A 17,152-nucleotide genomic window follows, 5' to 3' on the forward strand; every position below is an offset into this window, starting at 1 on the left:
TTCTTGGTTAAATAAAAGCATTTTACTTCCTTTTATTTATTTATTTATTCATTTTCTTTGTAAATGTAGTCTACCTGAAAGAACACAGGAGTTGTTGGTCTAGTCCTGCCTAGATCGGTTGGTCTGAGAAGCTCTGCTTTAATAAAGGGTTAGTTTGGATCCAACAGGACAAAATTATGCCTTGTTTCCACCAAGCGGTCTGGTCTGGATCAGTACAGTTTGGTACGGGTCGGATCGGTAACGCCTGATCCTGTTTGCGTTTCCACAGCCAACCGTGCCCTAGGTGATAGCGTGACGTCATGGCAGCGCGGCACAGTGCACCGCGCTAATAAATGCAACGAAGAAGAAAAACACGAGGACAGTCTGCACCTCTTTTCCAAACACAGAAAGTTCTCTTCCCAAAGTCCACTGGAGATTTAAACATGGCGGGGTTATGTGTTGTTCTTTATTACCGCTGTCACACAGGAAGTGACGGTTCTTTCGACCAATCAGCGGACTGCAGTGTTTCTAGCTCCACCTTCTGGGGTCGGATCAGTATATCTGGCACCCCAACAGAAGGGTACCAAAAAGTGGGACGGTACGGCTCGGTGATTTGGGGACCTGTCCCGGTTTTGGTCGATGGAAACGCCACAAAATACGTGCCGTACTGAGACGAACCAAACTGAACCGCTTGTTAGAAACGGGGCTTTAGACTGTAAGGGGTAGAACAGCAACTCCCCATGTCCTGTCGGGGGATATTACTGTGTGTATCCCTTTAATCTGTTTCTGATCACAGAAAAGAAACTTCCTTTTATTCATATTATTGATATTTAGTCTACCTGAAGGAACGCAGGAGTTGCTGGTCGACTCTTCCCTGTTAAAGTTCATTTTTGAGACTTTGATTCTACTAATGATTAGTTCGATCCAACGGGACAAAAATCAAACATGTAGGGGAAAGTAGACCAGCAAGTCCCATTTCCTGTCGGGTAATGAGACTGTCTTCATGATTGAGTCAGAATGTTTTCATATATTTTAATATTTATATGTTGCTCAGTGAAAAAGCTTTATATCCAATCCTCGTTTTGGACAGTTTGGTGACCACCTTCTAGTTTAGATCTAAAATCAAACAATCCATGCTGTGTGTGAAAACGTGAACTCATGGTTTCCCTTATTATCTAACTTTATTGTAAAATCCCCCCCCACTGGAAACTCTGTGGCTCCTCCCCCTGAGGTTTGAACCAGCCAATGAGATGCGTCCTCAGCGCCCCTCTGTGAGAGCTGTTCTCTCTGTGAAACGAACAAGACGTTCAGTTTGGTGCAGTCAGGTTTTTCTGGACGGTGAAGTGCTGAACAAACAGAGAGAGAGGAGAGGATGATTTATGGCATTTTGAAAAGTGAGGGCCCCTACAACGCCTGCAGGAACACATGCTTCACCTCCCCTTCCTCCCTCCCCTCCTCCTCCTCCTCCTCCCTCCCCTCCTCCTCCTCTCCTCCTCCTCCTCCTCCTCCTCGAGCACACGTCTCCTCCTGAACCCAGCGAAGTGTTTAAACCTCAGAGATTTATTGTTTCAGCCCGGGGTGAGGATAAAGTGTGAGTCCAGTTCGCTGAGCAGAGTTTCGGAGTGTTTATTCACAGGGAGGGTCCCAGTGTGTGTGTGTGTGTGTGTGTGTGTGTGTGTGTGTGAGTGTTTCAGGGTGTGATTGTTTGGCCTCACAGTGCTTGAGCAATGTGGGAGTGTGTTTGGTAATACAGTCAGCAGTTCAGAGTGTGTATTTTCTCTGTGTGTGTGTATGTGGCCCTGCAGTGTGATCCTGCAGCTCCTGTGTGTGTGAACGTTTGGATGTGCGCCCGAGCTTCAGCGTGTGTGTCTGCTGACCAGATTTCCATGAAAGCTGCTGAGAAACAAGAAAATGTGCAACTCCCTCTTAATAAATATAAAACATTCATAAACTGGCAAACAGAAAACAAAAACAACGAGGAGGTGGGATGAAGTTGGTCCTTGATATCTGGGCATCTTTAAAATGTGGAAGAGTAAATGAAGAGTCAGGACTCCAAGTTTGATCGATTGTGATTGGAGGAAACAACAAAAAGAGGGCGGGGCTAATTCATTTTTACAAATGTACCACCTTAAAGCTGGGGTTGGTTGTCAGATTTAGATCCTCTTTTTGTTCTCCTGGTTAAAATGATCTTTATGTCCTGATGGTAATCAATACATAATGTGTTCTTAAAAAAGAGGTAAAAAAAGCTGCTATCTACAGCCGGAGTAAACCTGGGAAAACACCAACCAATCACCGTCATTAGGGTCCAATTTATTAAACCAATCAGATCCCATCCTGCCGTTCTGCCCGCCTCCTGCAGGGCGTACATGTCCCCGGCGTTCACTCCCCGTCTCCTGCCTCTGCTTCCCCTGACTCTACTTCCTGCCCCTCTCGCTCCACCTCGGGCCTGTCCCCTCTGACCCGATGAGGGTCTTTGCTCAGGACTGTAGTCCGGATCAGAGTCTAAGAAGCTCTCACCACGGGGGCTCTGACAAGCAGAAGAATTAAAGACATTTAGTAAGTCCTACAGAAATGTAGATGTATTGTAGCTTCCGTCCGGACGCTGTAGGGATGACGAGCCGATTGGTGAACACGTTGATCTTTAATAACCGGTCACTGTCGGCCGTTACCACGACAACCAACAAAGCAACAATCAATGTTTGAATGAATGAAGAACTTCTCCTCTTGTCTCTCCTCTCTCCCGCTCACACACTCTACACCTCTCCTGATGCCTTCACTGACCGTCAACACTGTAGGAATTAAGAACATCTACACTGAACAGGTTTAACAAACAGTAGAGCTGTTACAGTGTTATATATGTGTTATAACTTTTCTCCTGATGTCTTGTCACCATGACAACTGGATAATGCTAGCATGACAGTTGTGAGTGCTAACAGCAGCCATGTTTGTTTGTGTTTTTAACTTTCACTATGAGAATGTTTTGGTGAGGACCGGTTTTGAATCAGTCACCATCATATGGTCATGAATCAGCGGCGCTCGTACATGTGAGCGGGGGGGTCGTTTTGGAGGAGCTCCGGGGGGGGGGGGGGTTAGACGGAGTCCTGAAGAAATGCTACATTCAAATTCATGCTGGTTTCCCGAGACTACCAACCCTAGCTTTAAGTGAAGCCTTCTACTTCATATAAACCCTTATGTGAGCTCTGTTTGCTCAGAATCCTCAAAACAACTAAAGGTAGACCAGCAGCCCCCGAGCCACTATGCTCCACACTCACAAGCTCACAAGCAACCGTCAGGTGTGCAGGTACGACAGCCGTGCGGCGCCGTCAGGTGTGCAGGTACGACAGACGCAGAGCGAGCGTCGGTCCTGAGTTCGAGCTGCAGCTGAAGTTATGTAAGAGAGGAGAGGAGAGAGGGAGCGTTCCAGCGTCAGTCATGTGGAGACTAATGAGAGACTCAGACTCCATCAGCAGCTTTCATAACAGCCTTCCTGCTCCAGTTTATCAGCCAGACCTGAACCAGGACTCTGCTGCTGCCAGGAGGCCTGGACCATGTCCCGGACACACCTCATATAATCTCTGTTAGCATCAGAGCCTGGAGCCGTGAGCGCACAACACTAATATTATTGAACCTTTGACCTGACGTCAGTTTGGATCCTGAAACTAAACAAGCGACTGAGAGGGAGGAGGCGGAGTCTAACTGTAAAGATAAACACTGCAACACTCGGCTCGTCTTTACTTCATGACTCTTTATTAATCCGGCTCTCTTCCTCTAAGGGAGGTTTCGTGTTCTCCCGTTGGTTCCTCCTCTGACTCAAACTCTTCTTCTTCTTGTGTTTTTGTCGTTTGCAGAAGAAAAGCAAAGGCAAGAAGGGAGGGAAGCACCAGAAAGACAACAACCACCAAGATGAGGGAGGTGAGTGGTTTGAGTTTATTTAAAGCTACAGTACACGTCGACCGACCCCGGCCTTTGAGTCGTCAGCTGCAGATCTTAAAGTCCTGAAGTTGGGAGGTGGAGCCTCTGAGGATCAGACCTGGTGGATGCAGGACTGGACTGAGATCTCCTCATTCTGTCACCTCACTTCCTGTTCTCACATCGTGTTTTCTGAAAAGTGCTAAAAAAATAAGAGTTTAAACTGCAGAGTCCTAGAAGTCTGAGCCTATAGCAGTCTCATCCTATAGCAGTCTAGACCTATAGCAGTCTGAACCTATAGCAGTCTAGACCTATAGCAGACTGAGCCTATAGCAGTCTAGGCCTGTAGCAGTCTAAGCCTATAGCTGTCTAGACCTATAGCAGTCTGAGCCTATAGCAGTCTGAGCCTATATCAGTCTAAGCCTTTAGCAGTCTGAGCCTATAGCAGTCTGAGTCTATAGCAGTCTAGACCTATAGCAGTCTAAGGCTATAGCAGTCTGAGCCTTTAGCAGTCTGAGCCTATAGCAGTCTGAGTCTATAGCAGTCTAGACCTATAGCAGTCTAAGGCTATATCAGTCTAAACCTATATCAGTCTAGACCTATAGCAGTCTGAGCCTATAGCAGTCTCAGCCTATATCAGTCTAAGCCTTTAGCAGTCTAAGCCTATAGCAGTTTAAGCCTATAGCAGTCTAAGCTTATAGCAGTCTGAGCTTATAGCAGTCTGAGCCTATAGCAGTCTAGACCTATAGTAGTCTAGGCCTATAGCATTCTGAGCCTATAGCAGTCAAGGCCTATAGCATTCTGAGCCTATAGCAGTCAAGGCCTATAGCATTCTGAGCATATAGCAGTCAAGGCCTTTAGTAGTCTAAGCCTATAGGAGTCTAGACCTATAGCAGTCAAGGCCTTTAGTAGTCTAAGCCTATAGGAGTCTAGACCTATAGCAGTCAAGGCCTGTGGCAGTCTGAGTCTATAGAATAACTAAGACCTGGTCCAAGCCTGATCCAGCTCTAACTATAAGCTTTTTCAAAAAGGAAAGTTTGAAGCCTACTCTTAAAAGTAGAGAGGGTGTCTGCCTCCCGGACCCTGACTGGTAGATGATTCCAAAGGAGAGGGGCCTGATAACTGAAGGCTCTACCTCCCATACTACTTTTAGAGACTTTAGGTACGATGAGCAGGTCCTGAAGTAGGACGACTTTTCACAAACAGGAAAATCTTCTGTGATTCAGTAAGAAGTGAGGATGGTTGTTGGTTGCAGTCCTCCCGTTCCCGTAGAGACCTGGTAAACAGACCCGGGTTTGATCTGAGGCTCAGGTGAGGTAACAGGTGAGGTAACAGGGGAGGTAACAGGTGAGGTAACAGGTGAGGTAACAGGGGAGGTAACAAGGGAGGTAACAGGGGAGGTAACAGGTGAGGTAACAGGTGTTTTTAAGACCCAGAGTTTCGACTGACTGGATGAAACATCTGCTGTGAGTCAGTGAGTCAGCGCTGACCGCTCGCCCGGCTTCCTCCCGTTTCAGAGCAGATAGTGAGTTTAACCAGCCGAGCAGAAACGACTCAAACAGGAAGGGAGAGAAACTCTGTCATCATGTCTGCCTGAGTCACCGAGAAGGAGAGCCGTACCAGGAGCTGAGAATAACAACCACTATCAGGAAGCTTCCGGGGTCTGTGGGTTCATTAAATCATGAAGTTCAGTTAAAGACTCTGAAAACAAACGTGTGTGTGTGACGGCTCGCTGTTTATCAGAAACAGATCGATGAGCCGCTCTGCAGCTCTCATGCTGCACTTTTATTAAATCAATCCCACACACACACCGTCAGGCTGACCCAGATACTCAGCAGAGCAGCGAGCGGGCGCAGAGAGGGGCCTCTGTACACAAAGTTACAGAGTGCTTCACTATAAACTCAAAAAAGATGGAGGACAGTCAAAAATAAATAATAGGAAACAATAAATAAAACGTAGAGATGTGAGAGTTTGTCGTTTTTTGAGCTTTGTTTTGTTTCTCCATGTCGGCCTCTTTAAGCTTCACACTTCACTTTAAACATTTAAATTAATTCAACTTTAAAAATGAGACTAATCTTGATTCATCTGAAATGTTAACTCTTACTAATGAGATAAAAAGTCACAATTATGCAATTAAAGGTGGAAATAATATGCTCAGAAGCCGTCTATAATAAATCATAATTATGAAAAATAAAATCAAACTTTAAAGATACAATTTTTAAAAATATGAGAAAGTATAATCTCATATTTCTGACCAATACTAAGATTAAATTTACCATTTTACAATTATAATGTTTGTTTTTATGCACCACTTTCTCATCATGTTACTTTAATCTCATCACGACTTTCTCAGTTTTTCTGAATTTCTCATAATTTCTCTTTTGTCTCATAATCATTTTTTCAATATGATAATTATGTATTTCTATAGATCTCTGATATCACTGAAGAACACTCTCTGTCTGATATCACTGAAGAACACTCTCTGATATCACTGAAGAACACTCTCTGATATCACTGAAGAACACTCTCTCTGATATCACTGAAGAACACTCTCTGTCTGATATCACTGAAGAACACTCTCTGATATCACTGAAGAACACTCTCTCTGATATCACTGAAGAACACTCTCTGATATCACTGAAGAACACTCTCTGATATCACTGAAGAACACTCTCTCTGATATCACTGAAGAACACTCTCTGATATCACTGAAGAACACTCTCTGATATCACTGAAGAACACTCTGTCTGATATCACTGAAGAACACTCTCTCTGATATCACTGAAGAACACTCCCTCTCTCTGATATCACTGAAGAACACTCTCTGTCTGATATCACTGAAGAACACTCTCTGATATCACTGAAGAACACTCTCTCTGATATCACTGAAGAACACTCTCTGATATCACTGAAGAACACTCTCTGATATCACTGAAGAACACTCTCTGATATCACTGAAGAACACTCTCTGATATCACTGAAGAACACTCTCTGATATCACTGAAGAACACTCTCTGATATCACTGAAGAACACTCTATCTGATATCACTGAAGAACACTCTCTCTCTGATATCACTGAAGAACACTCTCTGATATCACTGAAGAACACTCTGTCTGATATCACTGAAGAACACTCTGTCTGATATCACTGAAGAACACTCTCTGTCTGATATCACTGAAGAACACTCTCTCTCTGATATCACTGAAGAACACTCTCTCTCTGATATCACTGAAGAACACTCTCTCTCTGATATCACTGAAGAACACTCTCTGTCTGATATCACTGAAGAACACTCTCTGTCTGATATCACTGAAGAACACTCTCTGTCTGATATCACTGAAGAACACTCTCTCTGATATCACTGAAGAACACTCTCTGTCTGATATCACTGAAGAACACTCTCTGTCTGACATCACTGAAGAACACTCTCTCTCTGATATCACTGAAGAACACTCTCTGTCTGATATCACTGAAGAACACTCTCTCTGATATCACTGAAGAACACTCTCTGTCTGATATCACTGAAGAACACTCTCTGATATCACTGAAGAACACTCTCTGATATCACTGAAGAACACTCTCTGATATCACTGAAGAACACTCTCTCTGATATCACTGAAGAACACTCTCTCTCTGATATCACTGAAGAACACTCTGTCTGATATCACTGAAGAACATTCTCTCTCTGATATCACTGAAGAACACTCTCTGTCTGATATCACTGAAGAACACTCTCTCTGATATCACTGAAGAACACTCTCTGTCTGATATCACTGAACAACACTCTCTCTGATATCACTGAAGAACACTCTCTGTCTGATATCACTGAAGAACACTCTCTCTGATATCACTGAAGAACACTCTCTGTCTGATATCACTGAAGAACACTCTCTGATATCACTGAAGAACACCCTCTCTGATATCACTGAAGAACAGCAGCTGTGATTTATAACATCTTGTGATTTTCCACTCTCTCTCTCTCCGCTCTGTTGTTTGTGTTTCAAACTGCAGCAGAATAAAAACACTGAAGCTGTTCTTTGTTTAAAATCACTGCAGAGTGTGAGACAGGCTGCGACCTGTTTCACCTCCATGCTGATTATTACAACAATAACAAAGGAGACAGAAAATACTCAAAAACATTCAAATATAGATTTATATAATCTGTGACATTAAAGTGTGTCAGCTGTGTTAAAGAAGAGTCTGCATGTTTTAACATCCATGAAGTCTGAATGTGTTCTTTAGGTTTGTTATTAAAGCTCCAGATTCTCTCTGCAGAGCTCCTCATGTACTCAATGTTTACATCCGACACTCTAAATCATTATATTTATCATGTTTGTGACGAAGTCCAACCTGAAGACGTCATTGAGACTGAGTGTGTGTGTGTGTGTGTGTGTGTGAGTGAGAGAGAGAGCGTGTGTGTGCCTGTCCATGATGTAACTGTCAGCTTGAATTCAAATTACAGTCAGAAGCACATCCTGAAAGTGTATCTGCAGATCTCTGAGCGGTTTCTTGTTAACCCTTTAACTCCTGACGAGTGTTTCAGGCAATTTTTTTTAAATTTGATTCAATTTATAACTCAACTTTATTTATAAAGCACCTTTCATACAGACGCTTCACAAAGACCAGAGACAGAAAAATGTAAAAATAATGATATAAGAAAAAATATAAAATCAGTTACAATTAAAAAGATAACATAACTAAAATAAATAATTAAAAAAATATTGTAATAATTATAATGTATAATTTTAAAATATTTTATTTAAAATTCGATCTCTTGATTTTTGCCTAAACACGTGAGGAAATTCAAAAAGCAGAAGAAAATGTCCTTAAAGTTTACGGCTGAAAGAAATGAGCAGTGAACTGTCAAACAGGAGGAAAGAAACCTGAAAAATAAAAATATAATAATATTAATCTTTCAAAAGAAAGCAGTTCTAAAAATAGAAATAACAGAGTAATAAATAATAATAATTTGAAATATTTAAAAGAAATAAATACTTATGTAAAAAAATTTATAAAGTACATTTTTTTTACATTCAGAAGCTGAAATCACGTTTTTTTTTCTTAAGAATAAACATTAATATTTAATTAATCACAAACAAAACAGTCAATCAAATATCCATTCATTTAATAGTTTAAAAATAATTGATTTATTTTCATCTCTCTAAATACTTTAAGTTATTTTATTTGAGTCTTAATTTGGGTTTTTTTACTCCTCAAAATTAACAGAATTTATTTTATTTTCAGATTAAGAATTTTTCAATCGTGAATGAAGTAGAAAATAATCTTAATTACTTCTTAACCCTTTCATTTCATTTTTATTAATTAATATTTATTTGTATTAGGTTTTATCTAACTCATTAATTGTTTTTATTTTTAATTGATTATTTATTGTTTTAACATTTTTTTTTTCATGTATGGTTTTAATGTTCTTAATTTATCTTTTTCCATTTTCTATTTTCCCTGATGTGATGTCTTCTTAAAAACATTTTTTATTGTCCTTCCATGCTTTTCTTTATGTATTTATTTATTATGTTTTTATTTATTATGTATTTATTCTTATTTATGAATTATTAATTCATTATCTCTATTTATTTATTTGTATTTATTTATGTATTTATTGTTTTCTTTCTTTCTTTTTTAGTAGTTGTTTATTTTATTTATTTATTTGTATTTATTTATTGTGATAGTTTTATCAGAAGTATTAAACATGGAGTGTTTCCCTCCTTGTGTCTGCAGGTAAACGTACGTCAGGTGAGCAGGACGTCTGTCTGGAGAAGCAGCTCGAGCGCTTTGAGTGGCAGCTGAGGATTCTAAAGGAGGTGCTGTCAGCCAATGGGAACCCGGAGAGGGCGGAGCTTCTGAAGGACCATGCAGATGTGGAGGTGTGCGGCCTCGTGCTCAGTATCCTGGACAAGGTGAGGACACATCAGTCTCTTAATGTGGGACCTCAGACTCCTGATTTAAAGAGAGAGTCTGTAATTGAATCAGCAGAGGGAGAAGAATCTGCTCCACACTCAGAAGTTATTCATAGACGTTTGATTTGGCTCTCTGCGGGTCACCTGACCTCCTCGGTCTGCAGCCGGGAGTGACCCCGTGTCCTGACTGTGACCCTGCAGAGAGCTCAGACACACCTCTGCTAACTCTTTGTGTTTGTGTGGTCTGCAGGAGAGAACGGAGACGACGGCTGATCTGAACACGCTGCATGAACAGAAGAGTAAAGCGGCTACTGAAGAACACGAGAGGAGCTTAGAAGGTCAGAAACACACGGACACTTTGGATTAAAGAAATGCTTCCTGATGTTTGTGGATCAGTTTCAGACTGTAGCTCATGATATCGACTCCTGAACAGGACGGGTTCAAAGAGTCCGGTCTGCAGATGTGATCAGCTGCAGCTCCGGTTTGAGCTGTTGGTCAGCAAAGCTTTCAAATGAAACTCCTGGCTGCTCCTGTGTGTACGCTTCTGTTCTACTCATCATCTTTATTCAAAGAGAACCTTTAAAAAATCAAAGTGCAGCAAACTGAGGATTGTGGAACTGAAGAGAAAACATGAAGCAAAACCTGATAGTGGAAAAAAAAGAGGAAACAGTGAGAGGAGTCTGTAGAAAGAGTGAAAGGTGAAACTATACTCTACCTCCACATTCTTCATAAGGAAAAGAGAGAGCAGAGAAAGAGATGTGGGCAAACAAAAGTACATTTGGACCAAGAGTCCCGGTTCTTTTAGCCCCTAGAACTACTTCACCCTGAACTAAAAGGTTCCTGGTCCCCCATTGTTGTCTGCGTTTCGACCACGGGCTGAAGTCCTGGGTAGATTGTGTAAATCAGGCCAGTGACTTATGGAGAAAAAAAAAGTAAATGCACTACACCACCAGACCAGTAGAGGGCAGTAACACAAAGAGGAATGTCATTCATCACAGATGACACCATAGAAGCAGACGGACAGGCAGGTATCATTATGAGCAACACAACAGTAAGCCTGTTAGCATGAAGAGACTCAGCAGCGACAAAAAAAAATTGGAATTTTTTTTTTTTTGAAAAATGACAAATTTGAAAAGAAAAATGTGAAAAAAAAAATGACATTTTTTCTTTTGAAATGTTTTTTTTTTTTTTTTTAAAAAAAAAAAATTTGACAAAAAAAATTGACAAAAAAAAATTGACAAAAAAGTTGACCCTGTCGAAAAAAGAAATTTTCCTCAAATTTGAAATTGTGCTCCAAAAGCAGAAAAACATGAAAAAAAGTGAACATTTTGCGCCTGTGGTTAAAAACATGGAAAAAGCAATGAATGAATCAAAACAACAGTTAGCCTGTTAGCATGAAGAGACTCAGCTGGTCTGTTTTAGATGGTGCTATATTTCATCACAGATGGATTCACTGAATCAACACGTGAGAGGAGATAAGCGCGAGTAGCAAAGACGTTTCAACACGGCTTTAAAATCCTTTTGAACTCAAAAAGCCGTGATCGCAGAGATCGGCCGGTGTTTTGGTTTAAACGGCGACCCTGTTAACTGGAGACTCTCAGCCGGATGCATCCCTCATAAACGTCTTTAGACCATCATTAAATATCTGATGAGGATATTTTGAAATCTTAATAAAAACTAAACTAGTTTGCATTCCCAGGAACTCCCTCTGTGTTTCAACAGCTGTGTAAACTCCACAAACACTGACACGTTCAGCTGAAGGTCTCCAGTTTACAGGGTCACTTGTAAAACCGGAACACCGGGAGGAAGGACGCATTCACGGTGGGCTGAGAGAAGACTACTGTTACAAGCTGCTAAATCAAGAGAATCACAGCTTCTTCTTTTGAAAAGTACACACACATACAAAAAAGATAGAACAAATAAAAACTAATGAAAGAAAGAGAAATCAAGAGAATCACAGATGGAAAAAACAATGACTGTGAATGGTTTTTGAAAAAAAAAAAAAAAAAAAAAAGACAAAAAAATTTGAAAAATGAAATTTGACGGAAAAAAAAATTGAAAAAAAAAAATTTGAAAAAAAAATTGAAAGAAATTTTTTTTTTTTTTTTTTTGCAAAAACAATTAGGAAAAAAAAAAATTGGAAAATTTTTTTTGTAAAAAAAAATTTGGAAAGAAAAACCTAAGGTCATGACCGAAAGGATAAGATCGCGGATACAAGCGGCTGAAATGAGTTTTCTGCATAGGGTGTCTGGGCTCGGCCTTAGAGAGAGGGTCAGGAGCTCGGACATCCGGAGGGAGCTTGGAGTAGAGCCGCTTCTCCTCTGTGTCGAAAGGAGTCAGCTGAGGTGGTTCGGGCATCTGATAAGGATGCCTCCCGGACTCCTCCCTTTAGAGGTGTTCCAGGCACGTCCAACTGGGAGAAGGCCCTGGGGTAGACTCAGAATGCGGTGGAGGGATTACATCTCCCGCCTGGTCTGGGAACGCCTTGGGATTCCCCAGGAGGAGCTGGAAAGTGTCGCTGGGGAGAGGGAGGATGTCTGGGTCAATTTGCTTGGACTGCTACCCCCGAGACCCGACCCCGGATAAGCTGAAGAAAATGGATGGATGGATGGAAATTTTGAAAAAAAGATATGAAAAAAAAAATTTGAAAAAAAAAATTTGAAAAAAAAAATTTGAAAAAAAAATAAAAAATAGAAAATATGAAATATAAAATAAAATAAAATAAAAAATTGAAAAAAAAAAAAATTGAAAAAAAAAATCTGACAAAAAAAAATGAAATGACTAAAAAATAAAATAAAATAAAAAATGACAAAAAATAAAATAAAAAATTGACAAAAAAGTTGACCCGGAGCCTTTCAAAAAAATGAATTTTCTCAAATTTGAAATTGTCCTCCAAAAGTAGAAAAACATGAAAAAAAGTTGAAAGATTATCTACCCCTGAACTAAATTTAGACCCTGGGTCCCCAGGTCCAAACGCACGTTGTTCAGGGTAAAGTTCCTCCGGTTGAAAAACGTTGTGAGGATTAACTCGCCCCCCGGTTTTCTTGAATTCTCTCATTAAGTTTTCATCCATCAGAGGTCAGTGATGCTTCTTTGATCATGTGGTTTGTTTGTCTCTTAATGATGAGGATGTTCTGCTCTTCTTCATCACGTCTGACAGTCAGTGAAGATGGATCAAAGACACAAACTGAAGACGCCCCGTCGGGTAAACCGTGACATTAACAGTGATAGACTGAGACATCCATCAAAAACAATCAGTACATGAAGTGATCACCAGAGGAGGAATCATTAGCTCTGCTGCTCTCTGATGAAATGTGATATTTCCTCAGCTTCATAATCAACTCACCCAAAATGAAATACACAAACTAAACCTCAGAATAAACGCAGGACAAGTCTTTGAATTAAACTCCAGAGTTTCATGTTTCTGTCTTTTCGTCTGCAGAGCTGCAGAAGAAACACGAAGAAGAACAAAGTGAACTGACGGAGAAGTTTCAGACGACTGAGAACGACCTGAAGGTAAAGATGTTCTCAGAGCGTGCGTGCTCCGACACGCTGACTCCTTCCTGTGTTTGTTACTTTCATGGTTTTAACTTTAACCCGCCGTGCTGTGACTGCAGGGTGAAGTGACGCAGCTCACGGCAGACCTGCAGGTTTACAACGAGCTGAAGAGGAGAGTCCAAGAATCAACGTTCAAGAAGGATCTGCAGAGAAACATCCAGGTGTGTTTGTCCTCTTTGAACGTACGCTTTGATTAAAGAGTCAGAGTAGATGACTTCAATAGGGATATATATCTCTCCATCCTGCAGGCGCATGGCAGCCCAGGTGCATTCTGGGAGTCGGAGCAGGAGTCTCTGGTGTTCGTCATCGAGATGAAGAGTCAGCGAGTTCAGGAGCAGAGCAAGAAGCTGCAGCAGATGGATGCTCTGGTGAGTCTGCAGGAGGACACTGATGTGATCCAAGAGTTTGTAAAGATAATGCATCTCATCCTTCTTCTTCTTCTTCTCCTCATCCTTCTTCCTCTTCTTCTTCTTCTCCTCATCCTTCTTCTTCTTCTTCTTCTTCTTCTTCTTCTTCTTCTTCTTCTTCTTCTTCTTCTTCTTCTTCTTCTTCTTCTTCTTCTTCTTCTTCTTCTTCTTCTTCTTCTTCTTCTTCTTCTTCTTCTTCTTCTTCTTCTTCTTCTTCTTCTTCTTCTTCTTCTTCTTCCTTCTTCCTTCTTCCTTCTTCGTCTTCTTCTTCATCTTTCTTCTTCTTCTTCTTCTGCAGGTGGAGAAGAACTTGGCGCTGGAGGACCAGATCATCCACGTCCTGCAGCAGAACGAGGATCTGAATGTTCGGATAGAAAACTGTCAGACGCTCATTCAGTAAGTGTCTCCTCCTCCTCCTGACTGCAGGTTATTATGCAGGGCTTTGGCGCCACCTGCTGGTCATTTAACGTCAGTTCAATCAATTCTTATAACATTTTTTTACCACAGATAGTTCATTTAAAGAATCTTAAGTTAGTAAAATAATTGATAACTTTATTTTATTCAACTTTATTTCAGTTTCAAGTTAATTTTTGATCCTTGTGAAGAGAATTATGCTCTATATTTGCCCTTACAGACATGACTCTGTAGTGGAAGTCACTGCATTAAACACAGACATGACTCTGTAGTGGAAGTCACTGCATTAAACACAGACATGACTCTGTAGTGGAAGTCACTGCATTAAAAACAGACATGACTCTGTAGTGGAAGTCACTGCATTAAACACAGACATGACTCTGTAGTGGAAGTCACTGCATTAAAAACAGACATGACTCTGTAGTGGAAGTCACTGCATTAAAAACAGACATGACTCTGTAGTGGAAGTCACTGCATTTAAAACAGACATGACTCTGTAGTGGAAGTCACTGCATTATAAACAGACATGACTCTGTAGTGGAAGTCACTGCATTAAACACAGACATGACTCTGTAGTGGAAGTCACTGCATTAAACACAGACATGACTCTGTAGTGGAAGTCACTGCATTAAAAACAGACATGACTCTGTAGTGGAAGTCACTGCATTAAACACAGACATGACTCTGTAGTGGAAGTCACTGCATTAAACACAGACATGACTCTGTAGTGGAAGTCACTGCATTAAACACAGACATGACTCTGTAGTGGAAGTCACTGCATTAGAAACAGACGTGACTCTGTAGTGGAAGTCACTGCATTAAAAACAGATATGACTCTGTAGTGGAAGTCTGCATTAAACACAGACATGACTCTGTAGTGGAAGTCACTGCATTAAACACAGACATGACTCTGTAGTGGAAGTCACTGCATTAAAAACAGACATGACTCTGTAGTGGAAGTCACTGCATTAAAAACAGACATGACTCTGTAGTGGAAGTCACTGCATTAAAAACAGACATGACTCTGTAGTGGAAGTCACTGCATTAAACACAGACATGACTCTGTAGTGGAAGTCACTGCATTAAACACAGACATGACTCTGTAGTGGAAGTCACTGCATTAAACACAGACATGACTCTGTAGTGGAAGTCACTGCATTAAAAACAGACATGACTCTGTAGTGGAAGTAACTGCATTAAACACAGACATGACTCTGTAGTGGAAGTCACTGCATTAAACACAGACATGACTCTGTAGTGGAAGTCACTGCATTATAAACAGGCATGACTCTGTAGTGGAAGTCACTGCATTAAACACAGACATGACTCTGTAGTGGAAGTCACTGCATTAAACACTGGCATGACTCTGTAGTGGAAGTCACTGCATTAAACACAGACATGACTCTGTAGTGGAAGTCACTGCATTAAAAACAGACATGACTCTGTAGTGGAAGTCACTGCATTAAAAACAGACATGACTCTGTAGTGGAAGTCACTGCATTTAAAACAGACATGACTCTGTAGTGGAAGTCACTGCATTATAAACAGACATGACTCTGTAGTGGAAGTCACTGCATTAAACACAGACATGACTCTGTAGTGGAAGTCACTGCATTAAACACAGACATGACTCTGTAGTGGAAGTCACTGCATTAAAAACAGACATGACTCTGTAGTGGAAGTCACTGCATTAAACACAGACATGACTCTGTAGTGGAAGTCACTGCATTAAACACAGACATGACTCTGTAGTGGAAGTCACTGCATTAAACACAGACATGACTCTGTAGTGGAAGTCACTGCATTAGAAACAGACGTGACTCTGTAGTGGAAGTCACTGCATTAAAAACAGATATGACTCTGTAGTGGAAGTCTGCATTAAACACAGACATGACTCTGTAGTGGAAGTCACTGCATTAAACACAGACATGACTCTGTAGTGGAAGTCACTGCATTAAAAACAGACATGACTCTGTAGTGGAAGTCACTGCATTAAAAACAGACATGACTCTGTAGTGGAAGTCACTGCATTAAAAACAGACATGACTCTGTAGTGGAAGTCACTGCATTAAACACAGACATGACTCTGTAGTGGAAGTCACTGCATTAAACACAGACATGACTCTGTAGTGGAAGTCACTGCATTAAACACAGACATGACTCTGTAGTGGAAGTCACTGCATTAAAACAGACATGACTCTGTAGTGGAAGTAACTGCATTAAACACAGACATGACTCTGTAGTGGAAGTCACTGCATTAAACACAGACATGACTCTGTAGTGGAAGTCACTGCATTATAAACAGGCATGACTCTGTAGTGGAAGTCACTGCATTAAACACAGACATGACTCTGTAGTGGAAGTCACTGCATTAAACACTGGCATGACTCTGTAGTGGAAGTCACTGCATTAAACACAGACATGACTCTGTAGTGGAAGTCACTGCATTAAACACAGACATGACTCTGTAGTGGAAGTCACTGCATTAAACACTGGCATGACTCTGTAGTGGAAGTCACTGCATTAAACACTGGCATGACTCTGTAGTGGAAGTTACTGCATTAAACACTGGCATGACTCTGTAGTGGAAGTCACTGCATTAAACACAGACATGACTCTGTAGTGGAAGTCACTGCATTAAACACTGGCATGACTCTGTAGTGGAAGTCACTGCATTAAACACTGGCATGACTCTGTAGTGGAAGTCACTGCATTAAACACAGACATGACTCTGTAGTGGAAGTCACTGCATTATAAACAGGCATGTTGATATTTTCTGCTCTGTGATCTTCAGGCAGTTATCAAAGGAGCAGCAGGACCTGAAGGTGGCGCTGGAGAGGCAGGCTGTCACAAACCAGAATCTCTCTCAGGAAAAAGAGCAGCTGATGTTCAAACTGAGACACAGAGACTCATGTCCGACCATCCACCTGCCCGCCATGATGCAGGAGATCTCGCCCAGATGATCACAT

At 41.1% G+C, this 17,152-nt stretch overlaps 1 protein-coding gene across 1 annotated transcript in view; it reads left to right on the forward strand.

Moving 5' to 3' along the window:
* The first annotated feature begins 3,236 nt into the window (after positions 1 to 3,236).
* The window catches only part of ccdc69 (coiled-coil domain containing 69), a 26,093-nt gene continuing 12,177 nt past the window's right edge, over positions 3,237 to 17,152 (forward strand). The window contains exons 1-2 of the mRNA XM_034689377.1: positions 3,237 to 3,314; positions 3,789 to 3,891. Of these exons, the coding sequence (XP_034545268.1) occupies positions 3,237 to 3,314; positions 3,789 to 3,891 (181 nt within the window). The remainder of the gene's footprint in view (positions 3,315 to 3,788; positions 3,892 to 17,152) is intronic.

Source organism: Notolabrus celidotus, chromosome 8 (assembly GCF_009762535.1).
Source record: "Notolabrus celidotus isolate fNotCel1 chromosome 8, fNotCel1.pri, whole genome shotgun sequence".
Classification (NCBI taxonomy): Eukaryota; Metazoa; Chordata; class Actinopteri; order Labriformes; family Labridae; genus Notolabrus; species Notolabrus celidotus.